The sequence below is a fragment of the Amborella trichopoda genome, chromosome 1 (assembly GCF_054954075.1).
Source record: "Amborella trichopoda isolate Santa Cruz 75 chromosome 1, AtrichopodaSantaCruz75HAP2 v2.0, whole genome shotgun sequence".
NCBI classification, from domain to species: domain Eukaryota; kingdom Viridiplantae; phylum Streptophyta; class Magnoliopsida; order Amborellales; family Amborellaceae; genus Amborella; species Amborella trichopoda.
The window spans coordinates 45,068,808-45,084,226 of record NC_142336.1 but is presented as its reverse complement, the minus strand read 5'-3'; the positions used below and the strand labels follow the sequence as shown (position 1 = coordinate 45,084,226).

At 37.5% G+C, this 15,419-nt stretch overlaps 1 protein-coding gene across 2 annotated transcripts in view; it reads left to right on the top strand.

Annotated features, from left to right (window-relative positions):
* The first annotated feature begins 9,104 nt into the window (after positions 1-9,104).
* The window catches only part of LOC18442216 (protein SEEDLING PLASTID DEVELOPMENT 1), a 33,989-nt gene continuing 27,674 nt past the window's right edge, over positions 9,105-15,419 (top strand). Inside the window, exons 1-2 of one of the 2 annotated variants that reach the window (XM_088867410.1) lie at positions 9,105-9,621; positions 11,040-11,229. Coding sequence is in view for 1 of the 2 variants with exons in the window: in XM_006852439.4 (XP_006852501.3) it covers positions 9,187-9,621; positions 11,040-11,254 (650 nt within the window). In the remaining variant the exon portion in view is untranslated. Of the gene's footprint in view, positions 9,622-11,039; positions 11,255-15,419 lie in introns of both variants that reach the window. The other variant, XM_006852439.4, reaches the window with a different exon arrangement.

Here is a 15,419-nt window from a genome sequence, read left to right as displayed (position 1 = left end):
AAAAAAGGGAAAAATTTTATATAGAGCCGAGGCTCTAAACAATTAAATTAGAGCCTACTTCAAAACTTTCACTAGAAGAGGTTGTTTTGATGCCCAAATGTCGTCAAATTGATCATCTCAACATCAAGATGCATGGACATGAGAAAAACATGGATTTTAAGTTTTGGAAATAGTGCATCTCGTAATGCATTTTGAACCATCAATTTTCAAGATTTTCGTAGATCTTCTCGATTTATACTATTTTTGAAGCTTTAAATTGTATAATTAAATATGAAAATATATTTTAAAGCTATCACAAAGATTTGTAGAAACCATACACAATTTGAAGGTGGGCTCTAATTTGATTGTTTACAGCCTCGGCTCTATACAAATTGCACCCTATATATATATATATATATATATATATATATATATATATATATATATATATATATATATAAAACGTTCTTGTACACCCATGTACGTACCGCTACAGTAAATGCCCAACGACTCAGATTGAATCTGGGTCGATCTGACGGCCATAGTTGTCCAAGAGTGTTTGAATTTTAAAATTTTTCTACAAATTGGAATGATCTTAAATTTGGAGCGTGTGGACATCTTAGTGAGGCGCACCTAATAAAAATATATAAAAAATAATAATTTACAAAAAATAAATTGATCAAAATATCCTTGCAACTTTTCGGGGGTATTTTGATCAATTTATTTCATGTAAAATATTTTTTTGATATTTTTTGTAGATTCACATATTTTTATGAATACATGTTCCAAATTTCAAATCATTTTGATTTATAGAAAAAAAAATGAAAAATAAAACACTACCAGACATCCGTGATCGACTCAGATTGTTCAGTGTTTAATGTAGCGGTACACGAATCAGCGTACCGTAGCATCTTTCATATGGGAAAAGATCCTGCCAGCCCATGGGCCGACTGTTGCAGTAAACGCCCACGACCCAGATTGAATCTGGGCTGATATGACGGTCACGATCTCATTTCGTATTTGAAATTTTTTTTTTTTTTTTTTAACGAATCTAAATTACTTGAAATTTGGAGCGTCTATTCTTCAAAAATAGTAGAATCTAATAAAAATATAAAAAATTAATTTACAAAATATAAATTGATCAAAATACCACCGAAATATTTTGGGGGTATTTTGGTCAATTTATATTTTACGAATTATTTTTTATATATTTTATTAGGTGCGCCTTGATAAGAAGAATGAACGCTCCAAATTTCAAATGATTTGTATTTATAGAAAAAAATTAAAATTCAAATACGAAATGAGGTCGCGACCGTCAGATCGGCACATATTCAATCTGGGCCATGGGCATTTACTATAGCAGTCAACCCATTGGCGTATGGAATCCACTTCCTATATATATATATATATCTTTTTCTTTTTATATATAGAATTGTTTTGTTAGATAATATTTTATAGATGTAAAATAAGTTTTTAACGATCAGATCCGTATTCGGATTTGGATCCCATATATACTTTTCAGATCCAAATCTGGATCCAAATATTTTGGATCCGGTTGGATCCATATCCAAATCCAGATCCAAATGTGATGCACACTTTTCGTATCGGAATCAGGATCCCAGTGGATCCAACCTGATCCACCCCATTCTCTACCCAACCTCAGTCCAAACAACTATCAAGGTCTATGGGGTCTGCTAACTTTATAGCATCAATTGATAATATTAAGCAAATCACCTTCTACTATGCAATTGAGTCCAATATTCCTTTCCTTGATCATTCTTGCCTCTTGAAATAAAGCACAAAATTAGGCCTTATAAGTTGTGGAGATACTGCAAAAGCCACTAGAGTAGAATATCACGTGACCAAAAGAATCCCACGCCAAACCATCAATTTCCCTTAGGCCAAGATCACCTATAGAGCTTCCATCAAAATTAAATTTAAGGCGGTCTCCATCTATCTAAAGGCTTAACCTTAAAAGAAAAAAGATCGAAGAGGTTCTTAAAATTCAAAATAAGATACACTTTAGAGATCCCATAACCCTCCTTTGTTGAAAACGAACTCCAAAGATTATGCAGAAGCTTACTTTTGACACCCTCAATGCTCGTTAAAGAGCCCTCAATTTGTATTCATTCCAAAGTTCCCATAGGATGGAGGCTATGAAAATCTTCCAAATGATCCGACCTTTAGATGGTAATCCTGGAAGATTCAATTAGAGTAAGATTTGATGATGACTAGAAGGCAGCATCAAGCAAACATCTTAAGATTGAAAGCCCAACTCCAAAGCAATGACGTGAAAGGATAATGCAGAAGCAAATATTCCCCCGTTTTTTCATTCTCCTTGCAAAGCAAATATGCATTCACCATCACTTTTCCCCTATTTCAAAGATTATCTAAAGTCAATACTTTCCTTCACAAGAGAACCTCGAATAAAAGCTTGAATCTTACGCGGGACGGGCATCTTCCATACTTGCTTAAGATCTGGTTCTATATCTCTCCAACAAATATGATAGGTTACCCGGCATGCTGACTTAAACATAAAAGAGGCCATCATTCTTGACCTCCCATACAATCTCATTGCCAACATGTTGGGCAATATATACTGAATTCAGTTCTGCTAGCAAAGTAATAAACTGTTGGAAGACTATCTAAGGCACCCCATTTGTATGCACAATCTGTTGGGTTTATGTGGCCTTTAAAGGCTTTATGAGTGCTTGTAAAATGAAATGATATAGTAGAACATGAATTCAGTGGGAGTGTGTTCCCTCGTGGATTATACTAAACAAACGATGGTTTGCTGATACCGATCTGTGCTTAACTATCTAGGCCAGTCGGTTGAGAAAAAACCATATTACTTGGGTATGAAGAACAAATCGATGAGGATTTATGGGTTAGCCTTTGATGAGGTCGGAGAACATGCCGGGATGAGTGAGCCGAGGGATTGTGTGACCCTTGTGTGTGATGGTGGCCTATAGAGACAGGGGCCAAAACCTCATCCATGTATTATCACACAGCATATATATCGATAGATCATTCGGAAAAGCTAGAAATCCACCTTTTAGGGTGAAGCGTATGCATGGGCGAGAGATACCCCTATGCGTCATAGAGCTGTGGTCGCATAAAGTCTTGGTGACCTGACTTGTCTCTAGGGGAGGACCTGAAATCTACAGTCCGGGATTACGATCCCTTGGCTCATCGGCTGGACTTTGGTGACCCGCTAATTAACCCCTGTTTGGACTGTGGGTCATGAAAAACACTGGGTCGGTCTGATAAAGCAAGTGTGGTCTGTAGTCCACAATTGAAGGTGGAGTGCCACATGATTGTTGATTCCTAAACCATATGGATCGTTTTCCCATCAAATTAATTTAATTGTATTTGTTTTATGATGAAAATTATTTTAATATTATTATTTGAATTTTTATGAACCCCTGGATATTTTATTTATAAGTTTTGGATTTATAAAATTAAATATATTGATGTTACAATTGTTTAAATATTCAAATAATATTCTAAAATATTTTTATTAATTTTAAATATATAAAAATATCATGGGGGCCTATTGTCCACATGGGCCCGCGATATTTTTAGAAGGTGGGGCCCATGAGTGCCTCCCTTGGGTGGCATGCCCCACCCTTATTCTTTTTCCTATTTTTGGTGATATAAAGTGTGGCCATATGGTTGGAAGATATTGATTAAATATTGACTTGATATATCTTTGAAAGTTTTTGTAGAAAGATTGAGTAGACTTGTGCTATTTTATGGTATGCACAATATTTTGTTTAGATTTAATTTATTTAATTTCTATTGATGAGAAAGTAGTTTAGGAAGAGGGATAATGGTTCGTGCACCTTCTATAATGTTGATGGCCCATCTCTAGAATGGATGGCTCAGATCTCTCACCCCACAAGTCACCCTTGATCGTCGGTCTATGTTCAATCTCACAAGAAGAGGCAAGCTAAAGAAAACCCTAAGAAACCCTAATCATATAAAAATTGATTGTCTCTAACAAAAAATCTCTACACCTTGTCTTTCTATTTCTCTCTCTTAAGGAAGTTTCTCTTTTTCATGTTTGAGCTTTCTCTCTCCCACATTGTGAAAGAACCCAAAGGTTTAGGTTATTGAGTTCTTCTCTCTCCTATCTCTCAAATATGGATATATAGCTAAGGGTTTTAGGGTTTAGCAAAAAGAGAGTTCATATCTCTCAAACTAGGTTGCTAAGATAATTCAACTAGGGTTTGAGTTTGCGATCGAAGGGGTTCATGTTCTATTGGTGTGGTTTGGCCGAAATTTGCTTTCCCGATTCAAAATTGAAGCTAGACCGTTGATTCCGCGCCATCAGATGGTAATGACTCGGTGTGGGGTGTAATAAGCCAGGTTGAGGTAATCTCCGGTACTCTTCATTTTGTTTCTTGCAATCTTATCTTTTATTCTCAAGCATAATGCATACTTGTTTCAATGGCATCAAGTTATTAAGACCTTGGTTTTAGTATTATGTTGATTTTATTTTGAAATTTATCTTATTATAATAGAGACCGCATGTAAGTGATCTTTTGATAAAAGAAAAAGGTGAACAAAAAAAAATAAAATAAAAAATTCTCTAGTAAAAAATCACATAAGTCTTTCTTCCACTATCTAGCCTCCATGAATTGTGTACTCCTTGAGAATCTCTTAGCTTGCCGACTTTTGCATCAATGTGCATAAAAATAACAAAAGTATTAGGATAAGTGAACTCAATGGTCCATCACCCAATAACTTATGATACCATAAAGATGCTTTAACTCGCCTGCCTGTGCACCATCTCACATTCCTCGTAACAATCACTTTACAACCCCAAATTCTTTTCTAAATCTGTGAAGCATTCGAAGGTCTTCTATCTCTATGAACCCTTCGAAAAAAACATTGTAAACCATATGTAGCCATGAAAACTCGCTTCCATAAATGATCCTCCTCTTGCAATGCCCTTTACCACCTCTTGGTCATAGGAGACATATTAACCAATTTTAATTTTCATATACCCAAGACCCCTTCCATCTTAGGAGCATATGCATTATCCCAGCTCACGGGATGAAATTTTTTCTCACTCATTAGAGCCCCGAAAGAATTCCCTCGTTATTTTCTCAACTTCTTTAATAATTACCTCACTTGGCATACATAATAAAGACATTTTATAGATGGGTAAGTTAGCGGAAGACTTAGATACAATAATTCTGCCTCCTAAGAAATATATTTAGTCTTCTAAATATTCAATTTCATATTGTTTGTCTACGAAAACAATGTGAAATTGTTTTCTTACGAAGGATTCCAATACTTTTTTGATAATGGGTAATGTTGTGGTGTCCCACTAAAATCTATGTTAGGGCCAACAATGGGTTGTGCTAGCTTTGGCCCTAACTACCCTAGGGCCAGCCCATGCTCGAGTGGGATGGCCCTAACCTCTTTAGGTTTTTAAGGCCATGTTGACTGGGCCAGGTCAGGCCACCTTGCCCATTTCCAGCACTAATCTATGTTAGAGATATATATGGATCCAAAATTTTAAAGGCAAATAATCATGACCCATTAGAAATTTGTAAAGATATTTAAATTTAAAAATGATAATATTGATTTTTGTTTTTGCACCATTTATCTTGCTTCTTCCAAAGCACTCGATCTGTTCTTTATGCTCCAAACAGATGGATATATTGAATTGTATTTAAATACATAAGATTCTTAAGTGAATTTATAGTTCAGGAGCTCGGATTGGGTTTTCCTCTAGACTGGTGATGCAAAAATTGCATTCTCGATTGGGGATCGCTTGTTTTGGACTGGAAACAATTAGGACTAGTCCGGTTCCCACGAAGTATTCATACTAACTGATCCTTTTTTAAAATAAATTATATTTTGCTTTTCTAGATATATTCCAATTTTTAAAACTCCTAGGAACTTTTATATTTTTAGTTAATATTTTCCTGAATTGTTGATCTGACCAACATCCTCGCCATCCAACTGGGATATATGGGTGGACGATCTATCGTATCAATCCACTTTTTTAAGCATTGTTGTAGATTAACTTCAAATAGTTTATTGTCACGCCCCAATGATTTTGCCGGGCATTGTGCTAGCAATGCCTAATACACTATGTACATAACTATTGTTTTTGTCGATTAGGCCTGGAAGGTTCTAAAAAACTCTAGAGCGTTCATGAGGATTCTAATAGGCTTCTAGAGGGAAAAATTGTACGGAGTGGTTTAGAACCATGTTAAAGCTAGATGGTTCTTAGCCATGGGATATATAACATGTAGCTTCATCATAACCGTTGGTCGTAAGGCCTTGAGCCTATATAAAGGGAGGACCCCACATTTGTATCAAGCCTCAATGTGTTAGGAACTCATACCTTGTAAAGCATTATTGAATTATAGTGGATTTATAAGGTTATTGGTAGCCAACTCGTGGGTCCCTCCCTTGTAGTGTGCTTGGCTTCTATATATGTGTATGTGATGCATACTTGTGGGTTAAGCTAGTGTATGAGATGGTGCACACTGATACTAAGCTTGCTTGTGCACGGTTTTGCTCATGGTGGGAAGGATGACTCGTCCTTGACGGACTAAAGAATGAGTACCGTACAATCAAAGTGTGGGGCTTTAATTAGGGCCATAACAAATGATATCAGAGCCAAGGTTCGAGGGAACCGTTAGGCTTGCTTGTGGGATCTACGTTTCATGTGGGTTGTTGATCACATGGGCTTAGAGTGTGGGATGTTATGGCTTTTGAGGTGACTAAGGACAACCAGGCTGGTGGGCAAGGTCGTGGCAACACCAGCAAGAAGGAAGGAAATAGGGAAGTCCCAATGCCTCAGCTGCCATGGAGAAACAATTCGCACGGCTAGAGCTAGCCATAGGCGATGGGCAAGACGAATTTCAGGAGATTGATCGGAGCATTGGAGGCATCGTAGCTGGGCTTGAGGACCTTAGGATTGACATGTTGCTGAACCTTAATGAGGTGGCAGACACAAATAACAAAAAAGTGAGGGCAGCCTTTGAGAAAAAAGTGATGGTTGTGCTATCCAAGCTGCAGGATCAAGTAGATGAGTTGAAGGGCAACTTGGCCCGGTGCAAGAGGGCTGTAAACAACGGGGGTGGCGTACTTTCGAAGCTCCTAAGGTATATGTGCCTGAACCCAAAACCTTTAATGGATCTAGGATGCTCAGTGAGTTGGATAATTTATTGTGACAGCTAAAGAGATACTTTGAGGCCATGTCCGTGGTGGATAAAAGCACCAAGGTGCATACCACACAGATATAGCCACTTTGTGGTGACGAAGGCGCCATGTCGGAGCTGCACCATCAATACATGAGATGACTTTAAGAGGGAACGAGTCCTGGGCTTCAATTAGGGCGGTAACAATAGGCTTCCCTTAATAAAATTGGACAAGACATTACAAAAACCCAATAAAAAAAAATTGAATTTCATGTAAGATTGGATGATTTTCTTTGTTCGAGTGGGGCGCGAGGGTTGGCCATTAACTTGTGTGTGTATGTGTCTATGTGCACGGCGGATACCACGTCGAGCATAAAAATTGCCAAATGAGCCTCTCTTCCCCCTCTCTACGACTTCGCGGCAATCGACCATTTTTCAAATTTGCTCCAAAATCTTTGCCCCAAATCCCTACGGTTTTAGTTTTGGCTCCACACAACCCAAAATTTAAAGCGCGCTCCGCTCTCTCTCTCTCTCTCTCTCTCTCTAAAACATTTCAAAAGCCCTCTCTATCTCTCTCTCTCTAAAACATTTCAAAAGCCCTCTCTCTCTCTCAAATTCACCACCCTCTCACTGAAAGTAGGCAACTCCCTCAAAATTCAAAACTTTGAAATCTACCCTCCAAACTCCCCCATTACAAATACCATGCGCCATCTCCTCACCCATTCCACTCCTCTCTCTCTCTCTCTCTACCGCAAGGAATGGAGTTCGAAACCAAAGCTCGTGTGTCACACGATGATGGGGACAAAGAAAACCGACCCCCCATCTTTTCCACCCTGTCCAATCCTTACCCCCCCAAATCCTCTTCCTCCCTCAAATGTCGAAAGAGAATTGCTTTGTCTGATATCACATACCTGTTTCCTGCATCCTACGATGTAACTTTCTCTATCTCTCTTCTGTGTCCTGCATCTTGTTACCTTCTCTCTCTAAAGTTGCTGACTTGTTGTTATTCATGAGAAACTCATCGTGATAAATGTGTCTGTGTTTAGGTGCGTGTGATTTCAAGTACTTCCGTTCCCTTTCGTGCAGCAAACTGTCGAAAGAGAAGGGCTGGAGAGGTCTCCTCTGTGCAAAGATCAGGCAGAGTCTCGATTCGAAAAGCTTTTCGGTAGCAGATATCTCATAGTTAGTTTGCAGAATTGTAGCAGGGGATTTGGAGTCAGATGCCTCTTCTTCATCTGTTGGACTCCTCCTGGTTGTTGTGATCGTCTCTTGGCAAATGTTTCTCTCTCTCTCTCTCTCTCAATTGAAAAATGTGATTCATCCCCTGTTTAGGGTCTCAAATATACTTGTCTGAATGCAGCCAATAAATAACACACGGCCATTGGAAATCAGAAGCTTTCTGCGCTGTTTGCATATTGTTTGCATATAGAGAGAGAGAGAGAGAGAGAGAGAGAGAGAGAGAGAGAGAGAGAGAGAGAGAGAGAGAGAGAGAGAGAGATATTTCATGTTTAAGGCAGCTAATCTTAAAATGACCGAGATGCCCTTGCCCTACAGAACTGAAATTTTGATGTTTTATGATGGATTGGCGATACCCGGATGAAAACTCCTCTAAACTTTGGTTAATGAAATAATTCAAATAACGACTTCTTTCGTCGTTTCTAAAGAAACACACTGAATCCCTAATTCCGGTTTATACAGGCACATGTACTAATATGGTTGGGTATCTTTGGCATATTTAAAATCTTGAGGGTAAGACCCCTGCTTTTAGTGCTGATGATAACCAGGCGCCAAGTAACCGAGTGGAGAGAAGCACTCCAATGCTTTTAGAGAGAGCGACTCACTGCTTATGTTATTTGCCATTCAGCAATCGCTACTCACTCCTTTTAGAGAGAGAAAGAGACTCCTGCTTCTGGAGAGCTTTACAGTGTTCATCAATGGAGGTATCTGGATTATAGTGCACATCTATGACCGGAATCCTTTATTTACCTAAATAAAAAACGTAGACACGTTCAATTATCCTTTGATTTTTGACCCCCAGATGTTCTCATCTTTGCTTCATCATGCACCTATCTCTGTTTTTCCTCTTAAGATTTCCGCACAAAAAACCCATTCCACTAATATTTCCTCTCATTTCCTTCTTACTCCTTATCCTTTTCATCAGAAACTTTTAACTAAATCATGCATTCTCCCTTCATCTTGTTCTTCTATTTCTTGTTTGGGTCCTGGTCCTAATGGCTCTGAACAATCAGAATCTTCTGGTTCTACCGATGAATTTGTCCATGAACTGGATCGTCTTTTGGTGCTTTTGCCTGAGGAAATAAGGAACAGTCTTGACAATCATCAAGAGTTGCAGAATTTAATTGAGGTGGTAATGGACTTGGGTCGAAGGCCCCTGGCTCGTTTCCCTTCTGGTGATCTTGTTTTGTCAGATCGAGCCATCACTTATGCGGACTTGAAGCAAGCATCCTCTCTGGTATCAGACCCTCTTGAATTTTTGAAACTAGGACTGGTGGCAATATTTTATGGGTTTCGTTAATCTGCTACCTCTTTATTACATAACTTCTTTTCTTTTTATGGCTGATTGTGGCCGATATATGTACTTTGGCCATTTAATGGTAAATAGAAAATTCAGCTTCGAATGTTCAAAAAAATGAGAAGAGAAATCAAACTTTGGTTTCTTCCTTTTCTGTGACATGCAATTAGGTTGGCAGATTGCTTCTAATAGTTTTGATACGTATTCCTGCCCAAATTCATGAAGTTCATGAGCTTAAGGTACTAGAAGCTCCTCGTACACTGCATTTAGCCTGGACAGGTTATGGCTTAGCAGTTCTATTTAATTGCAATTTATATGTGGATAGTTTAGCTGGTAGTCTAATCTGGTATGTTGTATTTGGGGCCTTCTCTCCTGGTTATGTATTTCAAAGTTTGGAAACTTGGTGGGTTTAAACCCACTGTGGGAGTGTCTAATTTCGAGCTGTGTAATTTTATGATTTGTTAGCTCAACAAATTACATTGATCAATGATGGTCAATAGCTTGGCTAAATTATGAGAATTGGTGAAGATTGGGCCTTATTTAATTCGTTTAAATAACTTGGAGTTGTATATTTAAGGTTCAGGTATAATCAAGATTTGATAAATAATCCATTTAATCTTTACATTCATACTACTAGATGTGCAGTACAAACCCATAAAAGGAAAAACACATGCAGGATTCTGTTCTTGATCTCACAGGTAATCAGACCACAACTTAATGTGTCCTTGATGAGCTTCTCACATCACCCATTAATTGATACTGAATTCTATTGGAGGAAACAACTTATCCACTAACTAATCCTTTACGAATCTACTATGATAACAGGCTTCAATTGTCCAATAACAAGACCAGGGGCATGAAGGAATAACTATGAGGTCATAAAAGGGAGTGGATGTTACGCTCTTTCTATCTCACACCCTGATTTTCTCCAAAATATGAAACATTGACATTTGACAAAACACTTTGATCCCTAGGAGAAAACCTGAGTTTTGTATGAGGATGGATGACCTAGTAGAATGCATTTGGTCTATGTGGGAGTTCAAGAACTAAAAGTTGTCCCTCATAAAATAATGTCAATAAAAGAAAATGAACGAGCCTTTTTGCATTCAGCGAAAGCATACAATAGTTTCACTTGTCTGCTGATATTAGCCTTGGACAATGCATTTATGAGTTGACCATTATGCCTGTAAAATCAAGGGAACCGACATGCAGGAAAATGTTTCCATCTCACAATCATTTTTACCATATCAATCATAATGATCCTCTCTGTTGGCCCTGATCTTCTTTAAAGAAAAAAGTATATTTAAGATTTATATTCTATCTTTAACCCATCAAACTTAATGAATATCATGTTGTAGGTTGGAGATTTTGCTAAAGATAATCGTGCTGGCATCAGTCGAACCTTGCACCGTATTAGTGCCATTCGAAACCGGAAGGGTGCAATTGTTGGTTTGACTTGTCGAGTTGGCCGAGCAATATCAGGGAGTGCAAATATGATACGGGACTTGGTTAAGGATGGGGATTCTTTATTGCTCATTGGGCCTCCAGGTGTGGGAAAAACCACAATTATTCGGTATCTTCCTTCCTATTTCTCTGTTAAGGCTTCCATCTTTTTGTTCTTGGGAATCTAATGAAGCTGAGGTTATGAGATAGCGATCGTTGTATAGGCAAAGTACTTGGAAGTGATACCTATATATCATCTATTGGTTGTTCTCTAAGAAATTTAGGTTTGATAGAAACAAGGATCACATTTGACTTGCAATATTAGTCTCTTTAATATGTTCACTATCTGAACAATAAAGAAACATCACTGTGATATTTGTCAGAAGTGAACTAATATGATAGGAAAAGTATACAAAGAGATTAGTACAAGGTCACAATCACTCTTGTCCATCAAATCGTAGAAATGTAAGTGTGTCACTAACTGGACTCAAAGTTCAATTTTTTTTTTCTTTCTTAAACTTCATGACATATCCCAATCTATCCAATTTGACATCTAATGGCTAGGTATGATTGTGACTTTCTTAACAATTGTAAATGGTTTCATAATATACAATCCCAAAATGATATTAGATAAACATTTTAAAAAGTATAGAAATTAGTTCGAAACCGGAAGGGTGCAATTGTTGGTTTGACTTTGTTGAGTTAGCCTGCAATATCAGGGAGTGCAAATATGATATGAGACTTGGTTAAGGATGGGGATTCTTTATTGCTCATTGGGGCTCTAGGTGTAGGAAAAACCACAATTGGTCGGTATCTTCCTTCCTATTTCTTAGTTAAGGGTTCCATCTTTTTGTTCCTGGGAATCTAATGAAGCTGAGGTCATGATATAGCGATCGTTGTATAGGCACAGTACTTGGGAGTGATAGCTATATATAATTTATTGGTTGTTCTCTACGAAATTTAGGTTTGATAGAAATAGGGATCACATTTGACTTGCAATATTAGTCTCTTTAAATGTTCACTATCTGAAAGTAAAGAAAGAGCACTGCAATATTTATCAGAAGTGAGCTAATATGACAGGAAAAGTATGCAAAGAAAACATTTACTTTTAGTACGAGGAGGTCACAATCGCTCTTGTCCATCAAATCTTAAATCGGGTGGTTGTAAATGTGTCACTGACTAGACTCCAAGTTTTAAAAGAAATTTCTTGAACTCTGTGACACATTCCAATCCATCCAATTTGACATCTAATGGCTAGGTATGACTGTGACTTCCTTAACAATGGTAAATGGTCTCATAGTATACAATCCCAATATGATATTAGATAAACATTTTAAAAAGTATAGAAATTAGTCCTAACTCCTAAGAGGGCTGTTGTTGTAGACTGCTAACGACCAGAGCTGGTTTCTCTTAACATCACTTTACAAGCTGGTGCATATATTGCTATCACACCAATCTGAGAGTTCTTCTAACTTGTCCATCCTAACAGCTTTGCCAGCATATCTATCAATTGATCTTTTAACCTTCGTTACAACAACTTATCAGGTTAAGTTCAACTTTTCTCCAACAAAAACCTAGAACTGCTAGAATGTTTTGGTCCTCTCATGGAATACATGTTTCACAAATCTACATTACATCTTGATTATTACAATGCATTTTAACATGATAGAAAGTTTATGGTATTTTAGAGCACTCTACCCCTTAGAGATGGATATTGAGATATTCATAGAAGTCTGATGGTTAGTGTCAACACTCTCTTCCCCTAAAACCGGCATGACCATGTCTTCTAAATCCTCTGAGGCTCTGACAACTCTGTAGAGATTAGATATTGATTTGTAACTTGGATGAAAAAGCTTTACTGTTGGATTTATCATTATAAGGTTGCCAAAAAAAGTGATTTATAATGCAGCAGGATTGACTGAAGCGCAGCACAAATTAGGAACCCTTGTGGGACATTGAGATATTCACAAGAGTTTGGTGGTTGATGTCCATGCTGTCTTCCCCTGAAACCAGCATGACCATGTCTTCTAAATCCTCCAAAGCTGCAACCACTCTTTACAGATTAGAGATTGTGTTGCAACCTGGATGAAAAAGCTATAAATGTTGGATTTATCATTATAAGTTTGCCAAGAAAATGTGATTCGTAATGCAACAGGATGGGCTGAAGTTCAGCAGAAGTCAGGAACCCATGTGAAATATCAAAGAAGTTAGCGCTGTCTTATACTCATAACTCATCTGAGTTAATTCAGTATCTATGAAAATTTTATAACCACATATCTATTCTGGGTAGATGCCAGATCATCACATGTAATTTGAACTTATTAGAATAGTATGAAGTACCGCCCTTTGATGTAGGTCTAAGGGGGTTTGGCTCTGACATGAGTGCCCAGCTGAGGTGGGTGTAGGAAGGAAGGGTTTGGGTGTGATTTTGATTCTAATTGAGTTAGGTTCTAGGATTTCTACAGGGTTTTAAGTTCCTATAAAGATTAGGACAGCAGGTTTTTATGCCTTATGAAGGTTTGCTAATTAGGTAGGGTTCTGGTCATGAGGAAGGGTTGCTAGGCCAAGGTTTAGGATTGGTTTTACGGTTTCTTAAGGGTTTAATGCTTGCTGAGATTTAGCATGCCCATAGGAGGATATGAGGTAGATTCTAGGGTTTAATTAGAGTTAATCTAGGCTTGTTTGGCCAGGGTTTGTGGAAAGTTTTGTGGTGATGAATTTGGTTGTGGGGAATCCTAGATGGGCATGCGCTGCACAAGAAGGAAAGGAAAAGGTGTTTCGGCTTATGTTGGGGGAACCTCCAATCCACAAGCTAAGGACTCGAACCTTTGGGAGACTATCTTATCCTAGGCGAGTTGTTGAATCAGTCTTTCTACAAAAAGAATCTCTAAATGTGGCCTATCACCACAATTAAAAACTCAAAAGTTTATTTCTCAAAAATTTGATTGCTTGGGCCAATGGAAAATACATCTATTGATAGAAATTATTCTAATCTACCCATACTTGAGCTCTAAATCAATCAAGAAAGCTTCCTAATCAAACTAGAAAATAATTTGTGGATTCTAATTCATTTAGGCAAAATGGTAATTCCTACAGACGCCAACTCCAAAATATTACAACTAGGAAATAATTCTTCGTTGTCATCATCATCAGAGCCTTTTCTCAATTAATTGGGGTCGGCTACATGAATAGATGTCCGCCATTATGCTTTATTAAGGGCCATACTCTCAGTGAAGCCATAAGTCCCCATATCTTTTCTCATTACTTTCAACCATGCCCTTTTGAGCCTACACCTTGCATTTTTTGAGTTTTCCACTTGAACTAACTTGCACCTCTTAACAGGTGTTGTACTAAGTCTACGCTGCACATGGCCGGCCCACATAAGTCTACTTTCTCGTCTTAACCCCTATTGGTGACACACCTAATTCTCCCGAATGCATTCATTTCAAATTCTATCCCTTTCTGTCTTGTGACTCATCTATCTCAACATCCTCATCTCAGCTACACTCATTCTATGATATATTGTTTTTTAACCACCCAACATTCTGCCCCATAAAGCAAAACTCGTCTCACAACTGTCTTATAGAACTTGCCCTTCAACTTTGTTGGTATGCTGTGATCACATAAAACTCTAGTTGCATATCTCCACTTTGCCCACCCAGTTCTAATTCGATATGTGATATCCTCCTCAATCTCTCAATTTTCTTGGATTATCGACTCAAGATATCAAAAGTGTGCTCTTTTTGGTATTTCTTGGCCATCAATCTTAACAACTTCTTCATCTTTACTCCTATTATTGCTAAACTTGCATTCCATATACTATCTTAGAACGACTAATTTTAAAACCTTTAGATTCTAAAGCATCCCTCCAAAGTTCTAACCTTGTGATGATGTTGTTTAAGGTGTCATCAATCAAAACTATGTCATCTGCCAACAACATATATCACGATACCTCATCTTGTAGGTGTCTAGTTAAGTGATACAGGAAGGAAATGTGGGAAATCGAATACACCATTTCCTTAAACTTTAAACCAGTTAAATCGGCAATAATAGAGAAAGAATATAGTTGTAAATCAAGCAAGAGAAGAACTTTCATATTTCATAAAATAAAATTCATTCTCATAACATATCTTTCAAAATATGACATCCAATATTTTATAAGTCTATGAAATTCTAATTTAACTTGAGATTCAAGTAAACATTTAAGACTTTAAAATACCCTTAAAACAATATTAAAATGCAAAAAATACCCCTGTGAACAGTAACACGTGAACAATAATGCATGAATAGAAATT